Source organism: Bemisia tabaci, chromosome 1, assembly GCF_918797505.1.
Source record: "Bemisia tabaci chromosome 1, PGI_BMITA_v3".
Lineage (NCBI taxonomy): Eukaryota > Metazoa > Arthropoda > Insecta > Hemiptera > Aleyrodidae > Bemisia > Bemisia tabaci.
The window spans coordinates 78,370,006-78,395,807 of record NC_092793.1 but is presented as its reverse complement, the minus strand read 5'-3'; the positions used below and the strand labels follow the sequence as shown (position 1 = coordinate 78,395,807).

General features: G+C 40.8%; 1 protein-coding gene across 4 annotated transcripts in view; it reads left to right on the top strand.

The window, feature by feature from the left end:
• dlg1 (MAGUK family member discs large 1) overlaps positions 1–25,802 on the top strand; it is a 401,255-nt gene that overhangs the window by 157,390 nt on the left and 218,063 nt on the right. Inside the window, exon 1 of one of the 4 annotated variants that reach the window (XM_072306236.1) lies at positions 18,419–19,062. The exons of the other annotated variants lie outside the window; for them this stretch is intronic. Within the exon in view, the coding sequence (XP_072162337.1) occupies positions 18,841–19,062 (222 nt within the window). The 5' untranslated portion in view covers positions 18,419–18,840. Of the gene's footprint in view, positions 1–18,418; positions 19,063–25,802 lie in introns of those variants that run through there. 4 annotated transcript variants of the gene reach the window in all.

The following is a 25,802-nucleotide window of genomic DNA, read 5'->3' as shown; positions in this document are numbered from 1 at the left end:
ACATGAGCCCTGAAAAGCACGGAGTTATATGGACAACAGGGCTCAAGTGCAAATCGAGATACGTCCTTACGTCAGAGGAACAACGAATCGTGGAATGAGAGGGTGACACTCCTGCACAGTGCAGTTATTATAGCAGGTTGTAGCGACGCGACTTTGTTCGTGGATGCTGATAAGGGTGAATGACGTCATCAACAATGTCGCCGCAAAAAAAGGAAGACCTCAGGGATGTTGACTAGTTGTTACAAAAATATGGTTCCGTAGATCGTCAGAGATAAATTCAAAGTTATTTATTCACAGCGAAATACTCAATTTCGCAACTTTTATATTGTAGAGACCCCACAGTCTGTTTGCATTAAGATAAATGGAAGAAACCATGCTGTGCACTAACGCAGCCACAGACTCTGCCTTAATTTTTAGTAAAGAAATGAAGTTTCAACCGTAATACTTGTATATATTGGGGCTCGCCCAAAAGCTCAGAGCTTATGCGGTTGTCTAGATGAAAAATAAAAACATGTTCGCACGATACCCTATAGTGGTATGTGATATGGCATCGGAATAAGGCGGATAAACTCACATTTTACTGTTCTGATAAGGAAGAAAGTCGTGTGAGCTTGTAGAGATCTCATAGTCGTTCCGAATGAAATTTTTATTTCTCAGGAAAGATGTAAATGTTATTCCTTAAAATTACGCACGAAATTAAACAATATTATTCCTTCACCAAATCACATTGTGAGCAAGTAAAGATCTCTGAAAATGTCAAAGAAAAATACTCACAAGTTTTCCAGAAATTCTTATTTTATTAGGGGAAATTTGGTAATGCCCACATGTTCACACGACGTTTCTTCGTAGTACGGCAGTTTAGTGATGCACTTATTATTGTGAATTGGACTGCATTTTGCAATCAGGAACTACAATTTCTGGCTCATCAGTAAAAGCACTCATGGTAAACTATCGGTGCATGCGTTGTTTTCAAACTGAGCCAAAAATTGTAGTTCCTGACTTCAAATTTTAGGCCATTCGTCATCTTCCAAGTAATACTCGATCACGTGAAGCTGATCGATATTAGTCCTCTTCGATATTTTTCTCCGATTTTATTTTCTTTTTCTCTCTGTTTTCTGATTCGACTCGGCAACGATCGCGATTGTTGGGGTAGAGCGTCCTGAATTATGCATTCAGTCGCTTCCTACGTCTTATGCTTATCTTTCGACGCTGTTTTTATTGGCACGTGAAAGTTTCGGAAGGAAAGAACGAGAAAGTTATTGAAACTACTAATTTAAGAAACAGAGATTCAAACTTACGAGTTACCTCTGCAATCGGAACGCGTTCCTTTTCTTTTCCGATAAAAAAAAAGATAGAAAAAAAATTGGCATAGAAATGAAACCGTGCTCCTCCAGATTTGGTTTCGGAGCCAGGTTTCCGAGAAAGGTCTGAACAATATCAGAGAAAATATTGAGAAGTTCTAAAAACCGTTAAACGTAATGCAAGTGTATTTTGCTTCTTCGGAACACATGACGTAAACATGTGACAACATTGGCGGAAAAATAGAACTTCAGAGCTAAAAGGCGGGGGGGGGGGGGTATCGGTATACTTTTCCATAGTCAACAAAACCCGCGCAGGTAGAAACTGAGTGGTTAAGCTTGATTAATCTTTCCTAAATTAAAGCCTCCGATCGCCATGGCAACGCATCAGGAAAAAAAGAGAGACAGGGAATTAAGGCTTGCACCTCTCTCTACATGATGGCTGGACTAAAAAGTCGATGAGATGCGTCAGGGAGAGATATCCGGGGCTGCTCGCCGCTTGAAATCATCCCCAGGTGCGAACTCAGCGGGAGGGATACTCATCATATCGCTTTAGTTGCGGAGGTAAAGATACACCTCCCCCATCAGATCAGATGCTTCTATAATATTTTGGGAGTGATCCCATTTGACTATTTGAGAGAGAAAATTCGATTCTCTGTGCAAAGAGATCTTGCGGCGCTGTCTCTCTTTAGTATGTCGTTCATACATCAGGGTGTCTACGAGTCCGGAATTTCCGGAAATTCCGAAAGTAGTACTGATTTTTAAGAGCGGTCTGGAAGTACTGAAAAAGTGCGAAAATTCTGTTAGATGGTCCGGAATTATTTGATTTCTTGTCACTTTTGTCAATTTTCAGCGAGAAATTCAAATTTTTGAAATTTTTTGAATTTTGTCAATTGGAGGTACTGAGAACGTACCGAATTTTTCTATTGAGGAGGTACTGAATTTCTCGGGAATGTACTGAAAAAGTACTGGAAAAGCACTGAATTTTGGTCGGCCTGTTATAGTAGACATCTTGTACATTGATTGATCCCTCATTACAATTTATGTAAAAAGATCGATAGACAGGGTGTTCGCACCGAACACTTTACTAATCGCTCCTTTACCATAGCTTCAAATGGGGGAATAGCGATACTCCATCACTCAAGCCTCGCCACTGTTACAAACCCGTTCGCCAGGAATTACAATTTAACGGTGATTTCATCGGAAATTTCGAAAAAAATTTGCATTGCGGCTTACTTTAACCGTATATTCTGTGTTTTTTTTTTTCGTGTGAGATGCACTCCTCGCAAGCTTCATTGAGCTTTCCTCTTCCCATCCCTTCACTGGAATAAAAAAATATTCATATTTTTAAGCTTTAAAGGCACGAGTCTTCCAACCTCGGTGACTCCTCGCGATTCTTGGAAGCCAATTCGCCTTCAAATAGCGACAGTAGGCAAAACGAGCTCCCGCAGGCACGTTTAGTGGTATGCAGGCGCCTTATCCAGCTTTGACCTCCGAGTGCTTACACACGCAATGCCTTCGAAAGCAACCTATGGGTATTTTTCCACTCCATCTCTCTCTGATTAGCTTAATACTTCAAATAGATTTTTAAAATAAAAATTCAGGATTTGTAATTTTTAGCTTTTCTTCTCGTGAAGAATTTTTGAATAGCCTCTATGTCAGTACTAAAGTGCATTAATCAGTTTGCATTTCAACGCAATAATATACCTTCGCATATCAGTACACCCGCATTGAATGTCCGAAAAAAATAATTATGATAAAATTCATATTATATTTAGTTTGAATAAAACATACTTGGCGCAGAAATACGTCGTTCGGACGTATCTCTGTATTTGTCTCTTATCAACACATTTAGGCTATTAAAGTTACGATTCTATGATCGCAGTCGCTCGACCCTATTTTGGTTTTCAGTCCTCCCATCTTCTGAAGCACTCAGCCGGTAGGCAGTACTTTTTGATTTCACCCTGCCTCTAGAATACTAGTACACTAGTGGCAATGCGTTCAAATGGCGCACCAGCCCATCAAAAACATGGCGGAGAGGGGACTAACATTTAGAATAGATTCATCATGCTTTTATTTAATGCTAATTTCAAAGCGCGGACGACGATAATCGTTTTTCTATAATTTATTTTTTTAGTGGTACACTGGAAAAAAAAGAATCTTAAATTTTCCGCCAAGAAGTATTTCTTCTTAAATCAAGAATTTTGCTGGTTAATATACGCTACTTTTTTGCTTAACCCAAGCATTATTTTTCTTGAATCAAGAAAAAGTCAGCTTAAAGTAAGATAAAGAAAATTCTTGGCGGCAAATTCAAGAATTATCATGCTTGATCCAAGCTACTTTTTTTTCAGTGTAGTGTAGTTTTCTCAAAATTGATAGTTGACATTTCGGCGAGCGAGTTCTACCATCTCAACGGTGCTCATCTTCTTCGGGGAACCTAAAAACGCGCCTCCATAGCTGAGCGCTACTCTAATACGAATTTATTAGAGTTTTGTTTCATTAGTGCGAGTTCACTTACTTTTCCAAGGGACTTGCCAGCCGCAATGAGCTTTTCACGTCAATCCTGAAGGTGGTGCACGTCAATCTGCGTTGGGTGCACGCATCTCTCCAGTGAGCTATCCCCAAGTAATTCTCCAATTCCACGCCCCCCCCCCCTTTAGGGACTTCCCGTTGCCCAATCGAGTGCAAATTGTAAATCGACTGTCCCGACGGATAAAAGCAGGACTGTTACGTCGAGTTGACTCGAATGCTTTCGCATCCTCCGACTCCATTTTGTGACGGCGATTGATGGAGCATTGCCTTTATCGCAACATCTTGATCCATCGGTGGAAGAACGCTGTATGAGCCCTCAGGCTTTGCCTCACTGTCTTGAATGCAAAACAAAATTATCGGGAAAATTGTAAATATTTTTCTTCAAATTTTTTTGACAATTTTGTTCGCAATCTAATCTAAAATATCTGAAAATTTCAAAGAGAAATATCATAACTCTCCTCAAAAATACATGTTTTATCCTGGGAAGTCTGGCATTTCTCGAATTTCCATACGGCGTTCTTCCTCAGCATGGCGGTAAGGCTGAGGCACAGCCGACAAGCGAAATACCTCACACTCGCCCTGGTGGCTTTTCATGGCGCAACGGAACCACTGAAGGAATTGCCTTAAGATTAGGTGCCTTCCCTGCAAGTGTCTGACTCATTACTGGCATGGTCCATATCCCACCTTTACCATTACACGTGTTTAAAGTTGATTTCAGGAAATCCTCCATAAATTTCACTACTGTGTATCGATATATTTTTTTTAAAAATTTAGAGAACGGGCTGACATCAATGTTTTTTCTTCTTCTTTTCGCCAAGAAACTAGTGAAATCGGTGGGCGGGTTTGAGAAGTATCGACCTGAAATAAATGAAATATCGAAAAATGGAGGAGAGTTGACTCCTTGCCAATGGAGAGAGCTTTGGAAACGGATATTCGGTGCTGGGATAAATTAGAGACTCATTTGCTGCCGACTGCGAATTCGTCGCTCCTATGACGTGAGGGCGTATCTCAATTCTTACGTGAGCCGTGTCGTCCATGTAACGCAATGCTCACCAGAGCTCATGCTCAAATAGACACACGCTCTTGCACGCCACCCGCCGTGGAATTTATGCCAATTTTTCTCTTCCTCGCGACCGATTAGTATTGACACGCATTGTTCAGACTTCAGGGTGGCCTCGACGCTGGCTTTCTGCGAAATTTTTAACGAGCTTCTGAGTCACACATCTTGACGCCCGCGCTTTATTTTTCCGCATGTTTCTTCGGCGCCAAGTACAGCTATGAAAGCTCTCCGCTCTTCTGACCAATTTTTAGCGTCTTCAACTAAGAAGAGTTTATCGTTAAATTACAATCTGGCACATTATTTAACACGCAAATGTGATTTTTCTCATGCCCTTTACGGGAAATATATTGGAATGGAACCTGGGATTATCCAAACTCTTTTGTCGAAACATATTCCTCACTTTTACCCAGAACAGCAGCTAAGAAACTGGCCGCTGACCGTGTGCAGAAAAAAGTCATGGATTCTTATAAAGAGGAAAATACCAAACAAACTTTTGTAAAAGTATACTAAATATTTGTATACGAATTTTGTACTTTAAAGGATAAAATTGAAGTAATTTACATCAATTTCATCGACTTTCCATTCACTTTGTAACTGACTCTAGATGGAGCAGCGATGGAAAGCGAAAAGTGTAGGCGTACACATGAGCCTATGATAAAATATGTATAAGGATTCTGGCAAAAAATACAGGAATAATTCTGTCAAGTTATCATCTTTGAAACAAACAATCATAAATTACCACACGAGTGATGGCATTCTCTTCTCCCCTCTTCCCACAGATGAAAGAGGCTGAGTCCGTTTCCATCCTATCTTCCTTAGCTGCGTGCTCTCGTGCTAAGGAAAAACGCAGTATGAGCCTCCAAGAGTGGAACATTGTTTCTGTTAAAATTCGAATTTTCCGAACGTCGTAAGTCTATTTTTCAGGGTGTCTAGCATCAGGATTTTCCCGATTTTCCCGATTCTATCAGGATTTGAGGTCAAATAGGATTTAACCCTGATTTCATCAGGATTTTAGAAAAGTCGGCCGTCCGCTTAATTTTCGTTAACTTTCCGCTATCAGTCCGTCAATTTTCTCTGCAAAAAAACCAGGATTTGGAAAAATTATGAAATCAGGATTTAGTAGTCAAAAATCAGGAAAAAACGTGATTTTATCAGGATTTCCCAAGATGAAAAAAAAAAACTAGACACCCTGATTTTCTTCCAATTTCTTAGAGAATTTTCCTAGCAATTCCATCCGAAGTGTCTGAAAATTGGAAGAAAAAATATAAACAACTTCCTTCAAAAGCAAATATTTCACAGGGGCGAATTTTTCAACGTTGAAATGCTCATATGGTGTGTTTCCTAAGCGCGGCAGTAAGCTTGAGTGAATGTGTTGTTTCCCGAGTTTTGACAAGCCCAAGCGCGGGCTTAATGGACACGGACACGTTAACCCAGTGGCACCACCCCCTTCGCATTGCGCCATGTTTCTCATGGCTAAAGTTGCCGCTACATTTTATTTCCCGACCCCGGTTTCTTAATAAGTGCACCCTGGACTTGCTGGCAAGAAAAATAGCTTCTTTTGTCGCTCATCCCTTTCCGGGGAGGACCCCATGACTGGGACAACGGGGCGTTGCGTTCCGTGTGACAGGCAGACGGCCGAGGCAAGGGAGCCTGCATCAGGGATTTATTTGTATGGACAAGTCGTCTGCTTCTACCCTGCTCGCCAAGAGAGCGCGCTGCCGCCAGCGAGTAACCGGGTAAAAAGATTAATTAAATCATCCGTCCGCACCTCTTTCATCGTTGCCGAGTGTACCATTTCTTCAAAAAATGCACCCAGAAACAGTGGCGTGGCGTGCTTTGCGATTTATCGATTTTTATGCCATTTAAACGTATGGAAAAGGATCGATAAATAGGGTGTTCGCAGCGAACACCGTAATAATCGATTCTTTACCATAGGTTTAAATGGCATAACAATCGATATATCGCAAAGCACGCCACGCCACCGCCCAGAAAAAAGATTCCATCGTCGAATTTTCGAGACAGTTTCGTCTCTGCTATGCCCGATTCGTCTGAGCGCACGCAAAATGGGGCCGTCGTGTCGTCACTTTCCGGCCGAAGTATCACAAGCGCCATGCGACGTTTCAAAATGTCCGGCGCCATTTTATTTTTATGCAGAGAAATGGTTGGTTGAATCTGTTTGAAAATTCCACGGAATTTTATCGTCAGCACAAAGAAAATTTAGTGTAATTTGCGGACAGCTTCGTCGAACAATTTCTCTTTAAAAAAATAACCTGGCGGCGGAAATTTTGAAACGTCGCATGGCACTTGTGATACTTTAGCCGGAAAGTGACAATGTGTGTTTCTACAGTCAGAGGATTGGTGTCATAAGTAGAATCGTTAACATATAACATTATTACTAGGGGCCGTTCGAGTATTAATAACGCACTTTTTCCGATTTTTTGACCCTCCTTTCTTTTCGATTGAGAGGCTAATGCATGACCAAGGATGCCCCCATCCCGCCACATCTTACCCTTACTAGACCATGTAAATAAGCTTAGATTCCTTTACCTTAAGTAACCTACGTATTGGGCCCGTTGCAACCTTCAGCCAGAGCATAAGAGGAATTGTATCTCATTGAAAGTGTCTCAGAAATCACGATGAGCGGATCGGGAAAGTATAAGATACACTCTTAACTTTACAATCTGCGTAAGAAGTAAGCGTTTTTTGAAGCTTCACGCCTCAAAAACCGCACCATGGCACATGCAAACACATCGTGAGAGGAGTTTTTCCACGCAACCCTTGCGCAGTAGGATGCTACGCAATATTCAACATGTATTTCTTACAGTATGTTGGAGTTTTTTGCTAACGTGCGTTAAAAATTCAGCATAAAGCTGAAAATCTCAATACGAGGAAAAAAGCTCATTCGAGTATAATTTTCCCTCAAAGAGATACGCTTTTCAGCTTTATGCTGAATTTTTAACGCACGTTGGCAAAAAACTCCAACATACTGTCTTACAACCCGTGCGTCCACCGCAATCAGTTTATGTGTATTTCTTAGGCCGATTGTGAAGTTATGAGTGTATTTCACATTTTCTCGATGCCCTCATCTAGAGTCCTTTATACTGAGAGTCAAGACAATTTGAATCCATTTTGATTGGTTCCGTATTTTAGGCCTCCACAGTGTCACAAACGGGAATAAAGATTACATTTTCACCAATTGCAAAGATTATAATCTGGAATGGACCAGGGAATTACGGGTTCGGCAAGGAACAAACGGAACGAGAGGAGGAACGGAGAAAGGCATTTGAGAATGGGCCGATCAAAGATTACGAAAACGTTCAATTTCTGTAATCTTTATTCCCGTTTGTGACATCCATGAGCTGAATTGTCTTGACTCTCAGTATAAAGGGACTCTACCCTCATCGTGATTTTGAGCCATTTTCTACTATGAAAATGTCCCCTTCTTGCTCCAGCTGAAGTTCGGAACAGACCAATACTTGAGGCCTTCCTCAGTTAAATTTGTGTAGAGGAGGAGGGATGTCTACTTGCGGAAAATACAACTTGTCGTAGTTTTTTTTCAGTTGTAAGAATGTACCGCCGTTCCATTCCCTGGAGTCGGAAACTCTAAATGCAGACGAAATTTCCGCATGTTTTGCTCACTCGTCTGAGCTTTCTTCGGCCATCGGCGCCCCTCCTTTCCATCCGCATTGATTAAAACTCGCTGAGTTCTGGGCAACGTGCTACCTCTTTCTATTTATCACGTTGGTGAGACCCCACCCCTCTCCCTCTCGTCCAAAGTCGTCCCTGCCCCGTCTCCCTGTCCGTCGCGCCAAACTCCTTCGCCTCTGTTTTGCCTTATTATCATTTGGACGTTTTTCTGCCAAACGGAACAGTGTGGATTTAGACACGAGCCCTGAGACACATAAGAATATATGCATAACAGGGCTCAAGGCTCACGTCATGATGCATACAGTTCCGTTTGGCAGAAATACGACCATTTGGAATACATTTTAAAATCCTCGTTAGGTTTAGAAACAACGTATGTGCCATTACAGGGCTGTCGGTTGCCTGGAAAACTTGGAAAATCGGAAATTTCCGGCGACTAGGAAATGCCAGGGAAAGTCAGGGAATTTGTGGGAAAAGACGGGTAATTTTTGATACAACTGCCAATCACCAAAACTTACCACTGATTCTCCAACTGTTTACCCTTTCTGGTCTTTTTAAGGTTTTTCATCCTTTAGGCAGGTACTGAATGTCTTTTTCCACAATTTCATCTCCACACAAGGAAAGTCTAATAAGTCTAGCGGAAACTAGCGAATTTACAAACAAAAGTTAAAAATCTTATTTTGGATTAAGGGAAAAACCAGCTAATCAGAAGACCAAGAAATTATGGCAATCCTGTATTAGTCTCCCTATGCACTTAAGTGTTTTTACGGATGTGCCAGTTTTAGTTCCTAATTGAAAAATGTAGTCCAATTAAGGACTATAATACCCTGGGATTTTCTCTGATTTTTCCCTGGATTCGACAAAGTATTTTTTTGAGAATTTTTAACGTTGTCGTTCATTCGTTTTTCTTGAAGAAAGTAATCTCACAACAGAAATGTTGACGCGTTGCGCTCGAGGTACTCGAGGTGTTTTTCGACTTGCATTATCGATTACGAAGCAGGCACTTCCTTGTCCAACGTTTATCAGATCATCGCACTGGAAGTCCTTAACCCCTCTCCTCCTCTTTTCATCTGGCTGGCTTGTTTGCAGTGTCCGGCGTTTTTCCCTGAGTTCTCCCACTTATATTTTTGTTCTTTTTCCTCTTTCTCGAGAAAATTCAATATCCTCTGCCTCCTCTCACCCTTACACGGTTGCTGCAAGACAATATAGAGGAACTGTGCCTTTGCCGTCAGTAATACGTCTTTGATGTCCTTTTTTCGCTTGCACGCAGCTTATTCCTTTCTCCTAGTCTGTTTGATATTCATGATAGAAACGAAAATAGTGGGTATTGGCCAAAACGTTTTGGACAATTTTTTTGTTGCTAAAACCTTTTCTTAACAATTATTTGCAAAATAATTATTTCTTCCTCATAGCAACACTTATGCTCGGTTTAGAAGTAAATGTGTGGCTTGGTTTCTGCTAAAAATCAAATCTTACGCAATGCGCGCCGACGACTTGACGTAGCTAAAACAAGGGGAAAATAACGCAGTCGCAACTGATAATTTTACCTAGCGTAATGCTCAATGAATTTCCTATTCTCTCGATGAAGCCAAACACTGTTAAAAACTAATTTATGCTCGCCTACTTTAAGCTCTTGTCTCTCTATTGCCTTCATACTTGAATGAAAATCGGATTCATCCCGCTTGCCATTTGTCTCTTTTGACGAGAAACATGTGTTCGAAGCCTACGCTGTATAGCCTGTGCCAATTTTTAAACGCACTCAAATCATTTTTATGGTATGTTTTTCAACTCCGCCCGTGCTTTGAACTGACTGTTGTAAGAAGAAAGCAGTAGTGACTTATCGAGGCGGCCAAGACAACTTAAAATGAACATAACATTGTTGATAAATAGACAGATATTTGTGAAAACAGTAGAAGTTACAGTCATGATAATATTTTTTTTGCGGGTATCTGTTCCTCTGTTGATGTAAGGATGCTGTGTAATACAGCGTGCTATGCAGTAAATTTACTCGAGTCAAATTTAACCGTATTTAATTAAACGCATTAATTCTGATAGTTTTTGAAGTAATATATATATGTTAGTTCCATGTTTTTGTGGTCAGAAATACTTTTTTCAAAATATTCATCTTAGTACATGCAATTTGGTAACGTACTGGCGCCCCCTCTCCTCCCCCCACCCAAATACGCCTCCAGAAGAGATGGTCGGGTCAATTTAACCGGGCTCGGAATTTCTAGGGATACTCGTCAAAAAATTCCCTGACACGTAACAACTCTCGCCAAAATATCAATTTTTAGACGTGCGACGAACGGAGTAAACAGAACATGGAAATAGAGCGAGGGAATAGACGCGCGTTAAGGACGGCGCAGAGATACAACTATACATGCTCGATGAATGTCCTTGTTGTATTTACAGAATTGAAGGCGCGAGGCGTGAACTTTCAATATATGTATACTCCGCTCTACACTACCAATGAGTTGTAGTGGCTTTAACTTGGTACCTCGGATTTTCAGTAAGGCTAGGGGCAGTTTGACCCTCCTTGGGTTGCGAAGGGTAAAATAATACGACTCTAAGATGGCTATGCCAATCAGTAGCAGATCCTTCAGTGGCCATACTCATCTCTAGAGTCCTATATGGGGAGAGTACGGACATGTCGAAATATGAAAATCCGTGCCACGCCGTTCTTCCTTAGCACGGCAGAGGAGGGTGGCAAAATTTCATGAAAAATAAAATCTTGAAATTTCATGTGAAATATTTCATGAAATTTCAGAAATTTATGAAAGATTTTGAAAAATACCGGTTTCTTTTCGCGGTTCGCAAAATGTTAAAATTGTGACTTTCTTATATTCTTGTGCGTTTAAGTGCGGGTTGCATACTCTAGCCCTTGAAAAATATGAAATATTCCACTAAAATTTCCAATCTTTTTTTTTCTTTCTTACGTGTCATGCCACCCTGCGGCAGAGTACTTCTACGGCGCGTCCGAGGCGTAGCGTAGCGGGGAATCCCCTCTTGCGTGGCAGTTGGACCTTCCAATCCGAATCCGTGGGATCACTGAAAGCGGAACGAGCGACGCCGCCGCCGCACCCACATCGACGACCCAAGAAAGCGTCGACGTCTATTTTTACCGAGTCCCGCCGCCGCCGCCGCCGCCGCCGCGGACGCTTTTGACGCTTGGGCTTTGCCCACCTCGCGCTCCCGGCCCCGTCGAGCACTTCTCAGTCGTCCCGCGAACCCGAACACGCGCGTTTCCCGTGCCGGGCGTCCCTGCGCCCCCCTCGCCCGCCCAGCAAACGTACACAATAGCACGCTTCTTAATCCCGCCCGCGCCGCTCCCGCTCCCGACGGGCTCAACGGCTTAACCCCTTTCGCCGGGGATTTTTACGACGACCGCAATCCGTATCCCTGTGTGACCCCTCGGCGCGGACGCGGTCCCTTCGAGTCTGCTCTTTCACACTAATTCAACAACAACTTCGATTTTTACTCCATCGGATGTGCTAGTTGTAGAATCATATTAGGTCTTCGCGAACTTGAGTGAAGGAATTTGGACGGACTAAACCAGGAACGACCTAACTGTAATTCACGCTCCCATTTCCTCATTTGGCCTGCGGGCTGATTATTGAAACTGATAGACAAAGCAATAGACAAAGAAGACAAAAAGGATATGGAGGGATCCTATTGGTGGAGGCGGGTGGTTGCAATGGACAAATGAGGTAGGTAATAGACTAACTAACGGCAACCCACGAGAGACCCGACAGTTAGTCTATCATTTCCCCCTTAGTCTATGAAAACCACCCATTTCAACAAATAGGATTGCTTTATACCCTCTATGTCTTCTTTGTCTATAGCTTTGTCTATCAGTTTCAATAATCGACCCGCAGCTGCATTTCACATTGCCTAACTCTTTTTCGTGTTTTATTCCCTCAACAGAGAATCTAATTGCACTTAACGCCTTTCATCTTTCTCTTTCTCATATTATAGAGAGTATACTTAAAAAATTTAAGTTTCAGCGCTGCTGAGTTTTCCGTTTTTAAGTATAAAACATCAGAAAAAATTAGGCGACGTCGCACAGTGGAACGAGCTAATAGAAGAAGTGGGACATGAAATTTTTGGCTACAATTCCAAATTTTGATGTTCATTTCGTTACGATTTCTATTTCAAGGGGTGTTTCTGAGAGAAAATTTCATGAAAAAATCAATGGAACCACTCTTAAGCATTTTTGTCTCATATTTTCGGAAATTTAAGCTGTCAAATTTTCCAGATTTTGTCGCACTCTTCCTTTTGATTCGGTACAGTGTGCGTCGGATGTAGTTAGGCTGATTTTGGATGAATACGTTCACTTTCCTCTCACGTTCGGTTGATTGGACGTATTTCTATCAAACGGACCTAAGCGCCATAGGGTGAAGAAGGTAGAGGGGGGCTTGGATTGGCGGCGGAATCGGGCGTCTGGCTTATTCCGTTCTATACTCGCAATGCTTTTCGATGGCGCTTAGGTCCGTTTGACAGAACGCGCTATACGGGATTCTAAATTCCTCAAAAGGAACTCAAATTGGCGCTTAGTTCCGTTTGATAGAAATACGTCCAATTATCAGGAAAATGAAGCAACATAACGCTTTAAAATTTACCATGATCTTATCCTAGAGTATAAAGAATATACTCTGAAATGTTGAACAGTTTAATTACGCGCTCGACGTTGGCAGTCTCATTAAAGACTCTATTGTGATAATTTCAGCGTGCTATTGATTCATGTAGAGCTTTTCCACCCGTTCCTTTGTGCGGTTTTTCCTCCTATTCTTTTGTCGTTCGTTCTCAGTTCACGGTACTTAGTGAAGTTCGTTGTTTGAAAAAACGACTCGCAAGTGACGCCTCTCATTTTCTTCGATCTCTCGACACTCATCAGCTGAGAAAAGGATCGTGCTAATCGGATTCATTTTTCTGGTGTGTCCAAAATAGTGCTTCCGTGGCTGCTGTAAATATGTATGAGCCGAGTATCCTGAACTCTTCAAGCCCGTCCGCAAGATGAACCCCAATGTTCTGACGTCCGATGCTTTCACGTCCGACTATTCCTTTCAAGCCATGTGTGGGGTCCTCGGTGTTATCATGATCCTGGCTTTTTTCGGAAGCCTATTAGCTATGTATCTCATTTGGTCCGTTTAATCGTGAGTCCAGTGCGCGTGCATTATCTCCTACGAGAGCCGGAGTGTGAAACAATTAAAACAATCTGCCGGCAGCTCGTTCGGTTTGTCTTTTTGGTGCAAGACTTTTATCGATGAATTTTGGCAGAATGATGGTTTTTTGGTTATTTCCTCTTACTTACGTTGTTTTTAACCCTTATCCTGTATCGTTGTTTTGCTTGTTGGGCTACGCACGGGAAGGGAACCTGTCAGTTACATTGCAAGGCCAGAGTGAAAGTCTGCCATACTGAGGAAGAACGCCGTATGAGCCACCAGACATTGCCAAGTTTCCTTTGATAAAATACAAATTTATTGAAAAAGTTATGGATATTTTTATTCCAATTTTTCAGACAGTATTGTTCGAAGTTTAATGTAAAGTGATAAGAGAGAGAGAGACACACAATAGCCCGAAAGCAGACAAGAATAAAAACATACTAAAATACAAAAAACAAATGGGTATACAAGGCTAGAGGAGACATAAAACAACCAGGACGTTTCGGGCCAATTACATGCCCATTTTCAACTGAAACAGAGGCTAAAAAATGTAAAAATTAAAACGAGAAAATGAGCATGCAACTGACCGAGGTAGGAATCAGTGCAAACTCGGTTGGTTGTTTTATGTCTCCTCTAGCCTAGTATACCCATTTGTTTTTTGTATTTCAGTGTGTTTTTATTTTTAATGTAAAGTATGTGAACATTTCCAGGAAAAATGTACGTAACTTTCTTTCAAAATGAACATTTTATCGGAGAAAATTTGGTAACTGCCGAATGTTCATACGGCGTTTTTCCTTAGCAAGGCAAAAGTCGACCTGCTTGTTTTACGTCCCCCTGGTAGATGGCCTAGCAAGCAAAGAGATTAATAGAATCATAAAAGAATCAGGCTTACAAAACGATATAAGTCAAATTACTAACATTAGAGCTCGAAGTGTTTGACTCTAATTGATCTTTTGAGCTTTTTGGCCCCGCAAAACAGTGTGACCCAGTACTAATTTACCACCTCTTCAAATTACTAACTAACCTGATAAATATGAATCCCAACAACTTTATACGTTACCTTTGACATAAGGACCTTTGATATCAACTTGAACGTTCCACCACGCGTGATGTAGCGGTCTCTATGCAGGCCGAACGAAGTTAACGTCGAAAGTCTGATGGGGCGGTGGGGCGGTTGAGCGCTAACAAGAGCATTGAACCTGAATGGAGTGATACTCTATGCTCTTTCCCGGGGCGGAATCCAGGGTATCGGTTTGACGGTTGTTGATTGGAGCGTGTAGTAAATGACAAACACGCCGAGACGGCGATATTGTGAGGATAAATCGTCGCTCTATCGCAAGAGAGAGTAGCAGCCTTTTTGGATGAGCCCGCTCATGCTGTCACCACGATTTTCAGGGCAGGTTGAACCGGGGGCACGCATTCCGAGCTGCACGACCAGTGCCGTGGCGTGCTTTGCGATATGTCTATTGATCTGCCGTTTGAACCCATGGAAAAGGATCGATAAACATCGTGTTCGCAACGAACGCCTTAATAATCGATTCTTTGCTACAGTTTCAAATGGGGAAATATTGATAATCGATTACTCACGCCTCGCCACTGTGAACGACCGAGTTGTGGTGAGCTCGACATTTTTAGCCTCACACTCCTTGTTCCCATCCACATTCCATAACTTTCGAGACATCAATTAGATTAACTGTTGCATGCATTTTGTATAGCTGTGAACAGAGTTAAACGTTTGACAAAATCTATGAGCGCATCAAAAGATCTCAAATTTACTCCTTGTCTCGCACTGTGCGCACATAGTTAAAGAATGATGATTGAAAATTTAATTTCGCACCTATGTGACGTCATTAGGTATTGCTTTGATCGAAAATAGCTCATGGATCATAGAAACTTTCCGCGACGAAAGTTACTCGGTAAAAAGTACCATGAAGAAAGTTCAAAAAAGTGATTGGGTATGACTCCTTACAATACCTTACTTTGAGAACTCCACGCGATTCAAAAATTACCGCATCCATGCGTATATCCTTACGCTTCATTTAACTTAATGATAAAACGTCCCCCATCGGCTCTATCTGACGAACACAAAATTCGAAACAGCTCAAATTCTGCTTCTGTGACAAGCGTATCACGAGTGTTTCACATTTCATGGAAATTCCGCTCAGTGAAAGGACACAAGCTCAAAGTTTAGGTATTCGGATTGAAGTTTTTCAGCAGCGATTTTATTTGAGCCGAGCAACTTTGGGGGCTGCAGCCCAAAATTTATTACCCGAGTGAGCGGAGCTCAAAGCTTGGTTTGACTGCAATATGCCCTGTTTGATGCCACCGATCCGGCACATCCGATGACAAGGTTGCCTGATTTTGCAATGTAACGTGGACTTTTTACATTGGGTCAACTGGGTAAAAGTGCTGATATTCCAACCGTGTCTGGCAACAGTGTCCGATGGGCACGTGAATCGATCGCATCCCGAACTCGATTCCTCAGTCAGCGGCTCATCTAAAGTTTGCGGTTTATGATGTTCGGCGAGTCTATTAGCACAGTCAATTTCTCTCAACTTTTCCAACTAGCTCACCCGTAATTTCTCGTCAGTGCACTAATCTCACATTCGCGAAACTTCAATTCGCGTTCGCATGAAGGTCTACAGGGTGTCCCAGGATTCAACGGTCACGATGCAACATAGGCGATTCTTGAAAGTTGGCAACACTGTCTTACCTACATATTAATGTATGCAAAGCAATCGATTCTCGGTGAGGCACCTTGCCTCACATAATATCGATATTTTCAATGGATTTAAATGGAGGAAAAACAGTGTTGCCAACTCGCAAAATCGCCACTGCATTGCAAGAGGGTGTTTAGTGGGTCAAAATGAGTCTTCTGTATAAAGTTCGTTTTCACTTTTAAATGCTCCTTTCTCTCCATACTTTTCAAAAATAGCTTTGGAATTTCTTATTTACATAAAAAATATACCAAAAAGTAACGTAACCACCCATTAAGGTGCAAACTTGTGTCGGGTGGTGTCCGTTTATCCAATGTAAACACTTTTTTTTTATTTTTTTTATTTATTTTTTTTTAAAGTTACATCTACCCCTGGTAAAAATTGGCAGTAGAATCTGTGTTCCAAAATACCATAGACCTACGGCCGGCTGTAAGATTTCCAATAGCTTCTATATCCGGCTACACAATTTCTTATAGCCTTTTATAGCCGATGTCGATTTAACAACTCACAGCCAGGCGATAAAGTGTATGCTAAACGTCACTAATTACGGATGCTAGGGCTTATTGAGTTTTTGGACCACTGCTCTCTTTTTGGACCGTAAGATCTTGATTTATTTTGCGAGGAAAGCTCCGTACTTTAGATGGATGCCTACCATTCCTAATATATTAGAGCGCCTTCAGTTTCGTATGATACCGTGCAATACCTCCTGTGAAATAGTTGCTTCAAGCGCCGTGGCACTAAGGCGGGCAGCCAGCTCGAAACGCGCATTGGCGCCTACAAACCTAACTGGGATACTTCACGCCTTGCGCAATGCGTGAAGTATCCTAGTTAGGTTTGTAGGCGCCAGTGCGTCGCCGCTCCGCTTACGCTCTACTTTTTTATCTGGCGGAGTCAGCGTCATTCAACTCATGATTTTGAAATGTTTGCACATCCTGTATGGATTATTCTCGTTTTAATTGATGAAAAAAAATATGTATTAAAGGAAAACATAACGTGTGTTTTGTAAATATTAAGGTGGTTCCGTATCAAACTTAATGATTTCCAAAGCACACGAATTTCTACAAAATTTCTTATAGCCTTTTATAATGGATGGCGAAAAAGCAACAGCCAGGCGATAAAGTGTGAAGCCCGGCTATAGAAAGTATAGCCCGGCTGCATACTTTTTTATCGCTTCGTATAGCCCGGCCGTATGATTTTCTCCGCATTCTGCAGCCAGTTATATGATTTTCCGTAGCCTTCTTTAGCCGGCTATAAGAATTCGTATGGTATTTTGAAACGCAACTCTTATCGCCAATTTTTACTAGATACCCTATTAACCCTTTCACCTTAACCCCACTACTTTAGTCTCAGTTTTTCCCCCAAAATTGTCCCTAACCGGAACTACTTACTTCTGATGAACTACCTACCTACCGTATGATAAACTAACTACTCCACTAACCAGTGAGATCAACTAATCGATGATGAAACTACAAAATCACGTATCTCGCTTTGCGACTTCGTAAATTTCTTTTGTCCTATTTCCCTGTTTAAAATGGTGACTCTTCTTCGTCATTACAGAAAATTTCGTTTGATTTTCCTCCACCCCCACCAAGAAGAAAGAGATCGGAAGTATGTAAGAAAGAAGATCGAGGAAGAAGAAGTTTTCTTCTTTGAAGATTCCATAAAAATAATCTAAATTATAGCCCCAGATAAATAATGGAGGAACAGAAATTTTGAAATATTGTACTCAGTACGTCCTTTTGTAGTTTCACCATGGCCATTGGCCATCCCATCGTATGTGTATAAAACCGAGAAATTGTCTATAAAGTTTGAATTGTTAGTAATTCTGGAATCAAAAACAGGTTGTCGGCGGATTTCGAATTAAAGCCTGTACAAATTATGATAACTGAAGCTTAACTGAAGAATTAAACTTCAAGACTAAGAATTAAGCTCCAAAACTAGTGTTTTGTGCGTCCAAAAGAACAGAGACATCAAGTGTAACCGCGAAATGAGACTTTATGCTAACCTCACATTCGTGGCATCCTAAAACGCGTCCGTAATTCTGGACCAATGTCAGAGTGTCTAGGGGAAGATCTAAGATTGAAACTAGTGCTCTTTGTGCCAGGAACTTGGACCAACGTAACAGTGAAATAGTGCGCTGCGCCTCTCACCGCATTCGTAGCATCTTCGGGCGCGTTCGGTTCAATGTCAGTGCGCCTGAAACTATGCGCGATCCTTCACCTGGGGTCCTGGATGTGCGGATCGTAAACGGCTCCGAGTGTTCGACCGGGACCTGCCTGCGGTTGGCGACCCCATGGCGGCCGGCCGTCTAGCCTGGAGTGTTGGGAGCAGGCCACTAGGGTCAGGGTCAGGGTCAGAGTCTAGGTCAAGGTCAAGGACACGACCAGGGTCAGAGTCTAGGTCAAGGTCAAGGACACGACTTCACGATGATAGACTGGGTGTCGATCGTGCGGCACTCCCGCCGCCGCTTCTCCAACTACATGTACGCCATGCCCAACAAAGTGATCAAGTGCCGCAAGGGCCCCGGCTTCGGCGGCGGCGCCCGCAACCGCGCCAAACACCACTTCACGCCCGGCTCCGCCTCGTCCTCCTCCAGGGCCCAGTTCCAGCAGAGCTCCTCCCAAACCTACGCTTGGTGCTGGCCAAAGGTGATCCATCTCTCTCATTTTTCTCACTTCACCTCGCTGACTTAGATGAAGCGAATTTTTATTATAGACGTAGAATAATTCTGCCGTGCTAAGGAAGAACGCCGTATGAACATTGAATCTCACTGGGAAAAAAAAAAGAGTTTGGACTCTAGATCCAATGTGGTTTTTTTTCCAGTGCTCCGTGCGATTATAAATTTTTGTTGGTAAAATAAGAATTTTCAGGAAAACTTGTGAAAATTTTCCTCCCAATTTTTCGGAAAATTTTCGTCGCAATGTGATCCAAATTGAATCAGTGAGAACGGAAACACACCAACTCGAAAAAATGAAAATGATCAAGATGACACACAACTGCACAGTAGGTAAAGCAATTAGTCTCAGAACTAGATTTTTGGTGCCGAAAGACAAATTTTTGAGAACACTTTAAAAGTCCAAGTTAAAACAGATGCGCTAACTTCAATGACCTTTATGAAAATTGACTGTCTCGTATGAAAATTGAGAATTTTCGAGTAACCAAGTTGGTGTGTTTCCCTTCTCACTTGTTGTTCACAAATTGTTCGCAATTTTATTTACAGATTCTGAAAATTTAAAGGAAAAATATTCATAACTTTCCTCAAAAATGAACATCTTATCGAAGTAAATTTGGCAACTCTCGAATGCCATACGGTGTTCTTCCTTAGCACGGTAGTATATCTCCTAGAAGAGAGAGGCAACAGAGGAAGGCTCAACTTAAGTAAGACTTCTCTTCCAGGAAGATCAGCGACGTGTCTGGAACGGAGGGTGGCACAAGGGGAGGAAACATCCCCGCTGTCGGTTTCGGTTCACCGAGCTGGGGCTGACGTTATTTGAACGCGATCATAAATTCCTAACGTTGACCGTGTTGCGTGTCGTTCTGTTTGAGAACTTAAAAATAACCCCTTGTTATGTGAAACTGCGTGTTTGACTCTTATCTGTCACACCCATTGCCAACTTGCGCTTTCATAATTTATCATCACCCCTGTTCCGGATAGGTAGAGCTGTTTAACGCTGTTCCCTAGCACGTGACTTTGTACTCCGGCAAAAGACACTTCAACTTTCACTGAACTCTTGTGATGCGATAACTCTTAATTATTTCATGTTGTTCCGCTCGTTATACGGATGAAACGAATGATAGTGGGTACTAGAATGTTTAGATTTACTTTGTACTCAAGGAATATTGTAACGAGTGTTATATTTTTATAATGTTAACCAAATGCTTAGAAGATCTACCAGACGTGTGGTTTTGATACTTACTGCCAGGAATACCCAAGTAAAAATGTTCCTTGACTTTTTCCCAAGGAAATCAGAGTCATGGAATTTTCGGACAGAAAATTTTCCGTGACTTTTGATTTCCGTGGCCGTGATTTCCGTGACCGTGATTTCCATGACCGTGATTTCCGTGACCGTGATTTCCGTGGCCGTGATTTCCGTGGCCGTGATTTCCGTGGCCGTGATTTCCGTGGCCGTGATTTCCTTAAAGCTAGTTTCTGTGCTGTAGCAAGAAACTAGCTTAAGGTGAAGTCACCAGTTATAGACACCTTTAAGAGAGTTTCTATCTTTGACTGGCTGTAATATGTAATCTAAAGCTGCGAATTCAAGATTTTTAGTCTCACATAAATTTTATCTTATCCTTTCAATTTTCATAAACATTTAGGTTGAAAAGGTCGAAAAAGTAATAAATTCCAAAATGAGGGACTGCCTCAGTTATGGACACCCTGGGTCCCAGCTATAGACATCGTCTCTGCTCCGGTAACAGACACTCCCTTAAAATGTCATTACCTTAAATACAATACTGATTTTTGTGAAAAATTATGGGGAAAGAAACTTTGTACACATTGAAGGTATGATTCAAGAATGATATACTCCATTCAACCGTACTTTTTTGCCATTTTTATCTCAAAAATCTGAACTGCTTTTGAGGTTATAAACTTCAGTGTCTGTAACTAGGAATTACACATTTTCGGCATGAGTGACAGACACCGTTTTTGACTAAGGTTTTTGCTGCATTTAAAATGGACTGATATAAAAATAAACCAATTACAAAGGATTAATGAATTATTGACAAACATTATGGCATAACTAAATGATTTATAGGAAATTATTTATTATCAAATCCTTGAAGCTACGCGCGTGTCTGTCTCTGGTCGCTACCTCATTTTTGGCACCAGTTACAGACACCCCCATTAATTAAAATATTCTGACATCCAAACGACAAATAACCACAAAAACCACTCTATAAACCTCCCTCAACAAATAGTAGTATCAAAGTTACCTCAAAAGTAATAATGTATATCCATTTTTACTTCATTTCTAAACGAGTTTCTTAACTGAACTGCTAAGAAATTAGTCGTTTTACATCATTTTAGAACGGCCAATTTAAAAGTATTCTTTTGCAATTTTAAATTCACAACAAATCCCTGCTTTGTACATCAAAATGCTCTTCAGAATGTCAATAATCTACTAAAAATATTAAAAAGCTCCTAGTTGTCTTCAAATTTTTATGTTTTTAATGTATATGAGAAGATGGCTGTCACTGGTCCTATTTTTTGGGGTGTCTATAACTGGTGACTTTACCTTACATGGTTTACCAAACCAACAAACCGAAGGAAAAAAATGCAGGATTGATTCAATTTCAAGGGCATTTTTGCATTTTACTTCATTTATTGACGGTTTCCCGTGACAAAATTGCATGCAAAAGGAAGATATAATGGGCATGACTCACCAAATTCAACTGATCCTTCATCAAAAATAAAACCTGTATAAGACACCAATGATGCTATTTACGCACACTTCACCACAGCGCACTCACTTTCATTTATTTTCTCATTAAGATTAGAGCAATGCATGTTAAAGGTAACTAATTGAACTTCACACCACTTCAAATTTTTTAACACATTTTCGGTCACACATAAAATTTTTAGGGAAACTGTAGGTAGGTACTATGTTTATTTTCTCTGAATACACTGCAACTTCTTTTGATGATGTTGTTTTGAGGCGATTCATGGTGAATTTCTCAAAACCAGATGATTTTTAGTCGCTGCTAATTTCCTATCGGATGACTGCTCAGATGAGAAACTGACAGCCATGTCATAGAATAGTAGCCGCTTTCTTAATCCAGAATGTAAGAAATCCAGAAAGAGGGAGCAAGCTGGAGTGCAGGAAGCCCTTCAAAAACCTGAAAAACAGACAAATAAACAGCATTATACAAGGCATGGTGACAGTTCAATGAGGTGACTTGTGATTGTTTAGCTCTTAGATTTTATTCATACTTGACATGCAAATTTTATCCGTTGAAAAAAAAAATTACCTAGATCTCAAGCTGTTTCATTTAAGTAGAACGAAATTTTAAAATAATCATAAAATTGCAGTTCTTTCAAGAACTACAAATCGGTGTAACTTCTCAATTGTTGATACCAGAGAATTTTTCTTAAAAATTAGATTTTTTTCACAGCTCTCTTGAAACTGAGGATTTTAATTTTTTTGCCCTGTCTAATGTAGAAAACAGGTACCTAAGTGAAGTACAGGTAAGAGGAACACTTACCAAAACTGAGTTGCCGACAATTTATTTTCAACCAGTTTCAGCAAATATTTAAACTGAGAAAAAGTAGGCATCTGAAATCGGACTTAAATTATCTTCTTTTCTTCCCCTCCAATCAAACACAACAAATTGAAATTGTTACATCATTAACACATATCTCTTTGAAAATTGACCTTATAAGTTCCCAAAATTTAGGTTAGTGCAATGTAACATGATTTTTCTCATTTATTGTGCTCTTGGAAAAAACAAACATACTATTTACAGCACTCTAGTTCATTTGTGTAATAATGCCCTAGCATTCAGTACAAGTAAAACGGAGCCTGAGAGACGATAAACTGGCTCGCTCTGAACGCTTGGGTACTTTCATATCTTGGTCCTTACGCGCAGTTTAATGAAATGCTATTCCGATGTGATGATTGATCAAGCTTAAGTTTTACGGCAATCTACGTTGCTTTGGTGGTATAGTAAATAATCAAGGGACAAAGAGCCGGAGGCAGGGCTCACGGTCCTTTACGCTGACAGTGCTAAGTCATGCGAGTGATGTATTGATATTCAAGAGGTATCGTTTTACATTCACTGAGAGAATTAGAAGAGGTTATGTGTTGGATCAACCTAATGAAAACGTGCCAGATAGTGTGGGTAATAAAAATAATAGAGAACGGGACATATCATCACTCCTAGGACAAATGGACGCAACTTTGTATTGTAGTGAGCCATAATGTTCATATAACGTGGTGCGTACTTGCAGGGCTCGTGTGAAAATGGAGGTATGATAAAGAAGTGATGAGATGTTTTAATAGCGAGATGAGCTTGGCCCAACTTATTGAGTGGGACATTGGTCAAATCAGGACGAAGGTCTAAATTTGCGCACCTTTCTGCCATGATGGCGAAGGCAGCCATAAGCGCATTTCTGCATGAGCCATGATTAGCACATGATGATTTTATTTGTCTTGAGGTACATCCCAGCCTGCACTTATCGCTCTCTTCGCTATCACTGCAGGGTTGTCTCATGAGAGTAATGGAGACTCAAACTTGTGAGACAAAAGTATTTCATGGTTTCCAGTGAGTCCTAAACGATACCTGCCCTCTCCATGTTTTCCAGAACGACTTTTCTTCTCATAATAATGACACTGTGACAGGTATGTCAAATCATGTGAGGAAGTGAGAACAGAAATTTCGTCGCTGGAGGGCGGAAGATCTCAGTTGATTTAGATCATTAATTTTGGGTAAGGTCCGTCGATCTACATTTCCTGAATGATATACTAACAAAATTTAAGTACTTACATTTATTTTTGAGGCTCCATTTGAAGAGAGACTGGAAAAATAGACCAACATCGTCTAACGGCTAACGGCTCCTTCAAGTTGCATCCTGAAAATTCCTCAACGTTGTACGCGGAACGCGGACGCGGATCATCGGACCAAAAGGGAATTTCGTTCCCGGAACACGAACTGAACTGAACTGAACTGAGAACTCGTGATAACAATTTGTAAACAAATCAAATCACAATCACAATTTTTCACCACTTCACCACTCACTACAGTTTTCACGAAGGAAATATGAAAATGAAAAGAAATGATTTCGTGTATCACCTCAACAGCACGTAGGGCTTTCCGAGATATATACCGAGGCTTTAAGGCGTAACCAGTCGAAGTGTTACACTTCGTTTCCTGAATATATTCCTTCCTATTATCAGTGCGAACAGCCAGCAAATTCCCACAGAATTTTATTATTACCGTTCTTCGTATGAGTTTGGAAGGAAATGTCTGTGATCGGCAATTGAAACATCCCACTGCCAGTGAGTAATTTTCCTTGTCAATCATCTCTCTTTTTTCTTCTCTGGAGGGCTGCGATCCAACTGTCATATACTCATTGAACCTCCGTACCTAATTAGATTTAATCAGAGACTTTAATTTTCTTGCAATTAATGCATGAAATTGTCTCAATTAATTCACTAACTAGATACCTTACTTTACTGAGAGTCATGTCAGGAAAGGATCAATATCTACTGATAGTCTGACCAGAATATTATCTCAACAGTGTTTACCTATGAAGAAAGAAACAACTTTTCTGGCTTATCTCAGAAATGATATTACCTGCAATTAATTTCTTCATGTAAGATAGGTGCTTCTGTAAATGCCATCATGTACTTGGCCATTTTTGATCAATGTTATCCTCTTATTCTCTACCGTTATCTCTAATATTAGTCTCGGCAAACAGTGAGCAAATCTTGATAATAGAAATGTTGATCATTCAATTTGATCATGATCTGCAACGGTATCTATAATATCTGATTTTCTGGATGGTTGTGCCTGTGCATGAGTGATTGTGTTACCTACTGTTACATGTGTATTATGTCTTGAAGTCTGGTTTTGATGGCCTCTCAAAAGAGGAGGAGCTGACAACAAGGTGTATATCTGCATGTAGCAGTGGTGCGAGCGCAAGTTGACATTTTGTAACTCACTGGCTGTTTCCTGATTGTGAGTTACCTTGGAATCCTCAAGTGTGGAGAAAAGAGATGAGGCAATCAGCATTTTGTCTCTTTCCTCTATATTGCATGGGTCCAAGGGTCAGCTAGGTGAAGCGAGAACGAAAAGCATTTTAGCTCACACCACTGTATTTTTTTGTGCTGTCCCCGTTTTGAGAAGAAACTGTGTTTAAAGGAAGTTATTATAAATAAATGAAATAACTAGGAGTTTGTCCAGCTGATGATTTAACACTGAAGAAGCATAATATACAGGGTAGTGTTAAGAAACTAACACTACCGTGGAAATCCTCCTAACGGTAAAATTTCTTTGTACAGCTCAGAACTCAGTAAATTATTATGAATAATGAACCGCTCTCTAATAGTTTAAACGAATATTTTTTTGAAGAAGAAAACCAAACCTTCTGCCCATTAACCACGAGTATTTCAAAATTGGTGTATCGCATTTGGTGTATGCACATATTTAGGTTAAATAGACTTTGCCAATCTGGCACCGCGATCCAAGTTCCACCGAGCAAGACTTAATTCAATAAATATTTGGTATTTTAAGAAGAAAAAAAAAAACTGAAAAGTAGGTAACAGATTAACATCTCATTTAATTGTTCATGTAGTGCAAAAATTGATCATTTTTTTTAAATTGTAGATCAGATATTTTTTTTTTTTCAAAAAATAAAGTAAATACAGTACTTTTTTTATTGTCAGAT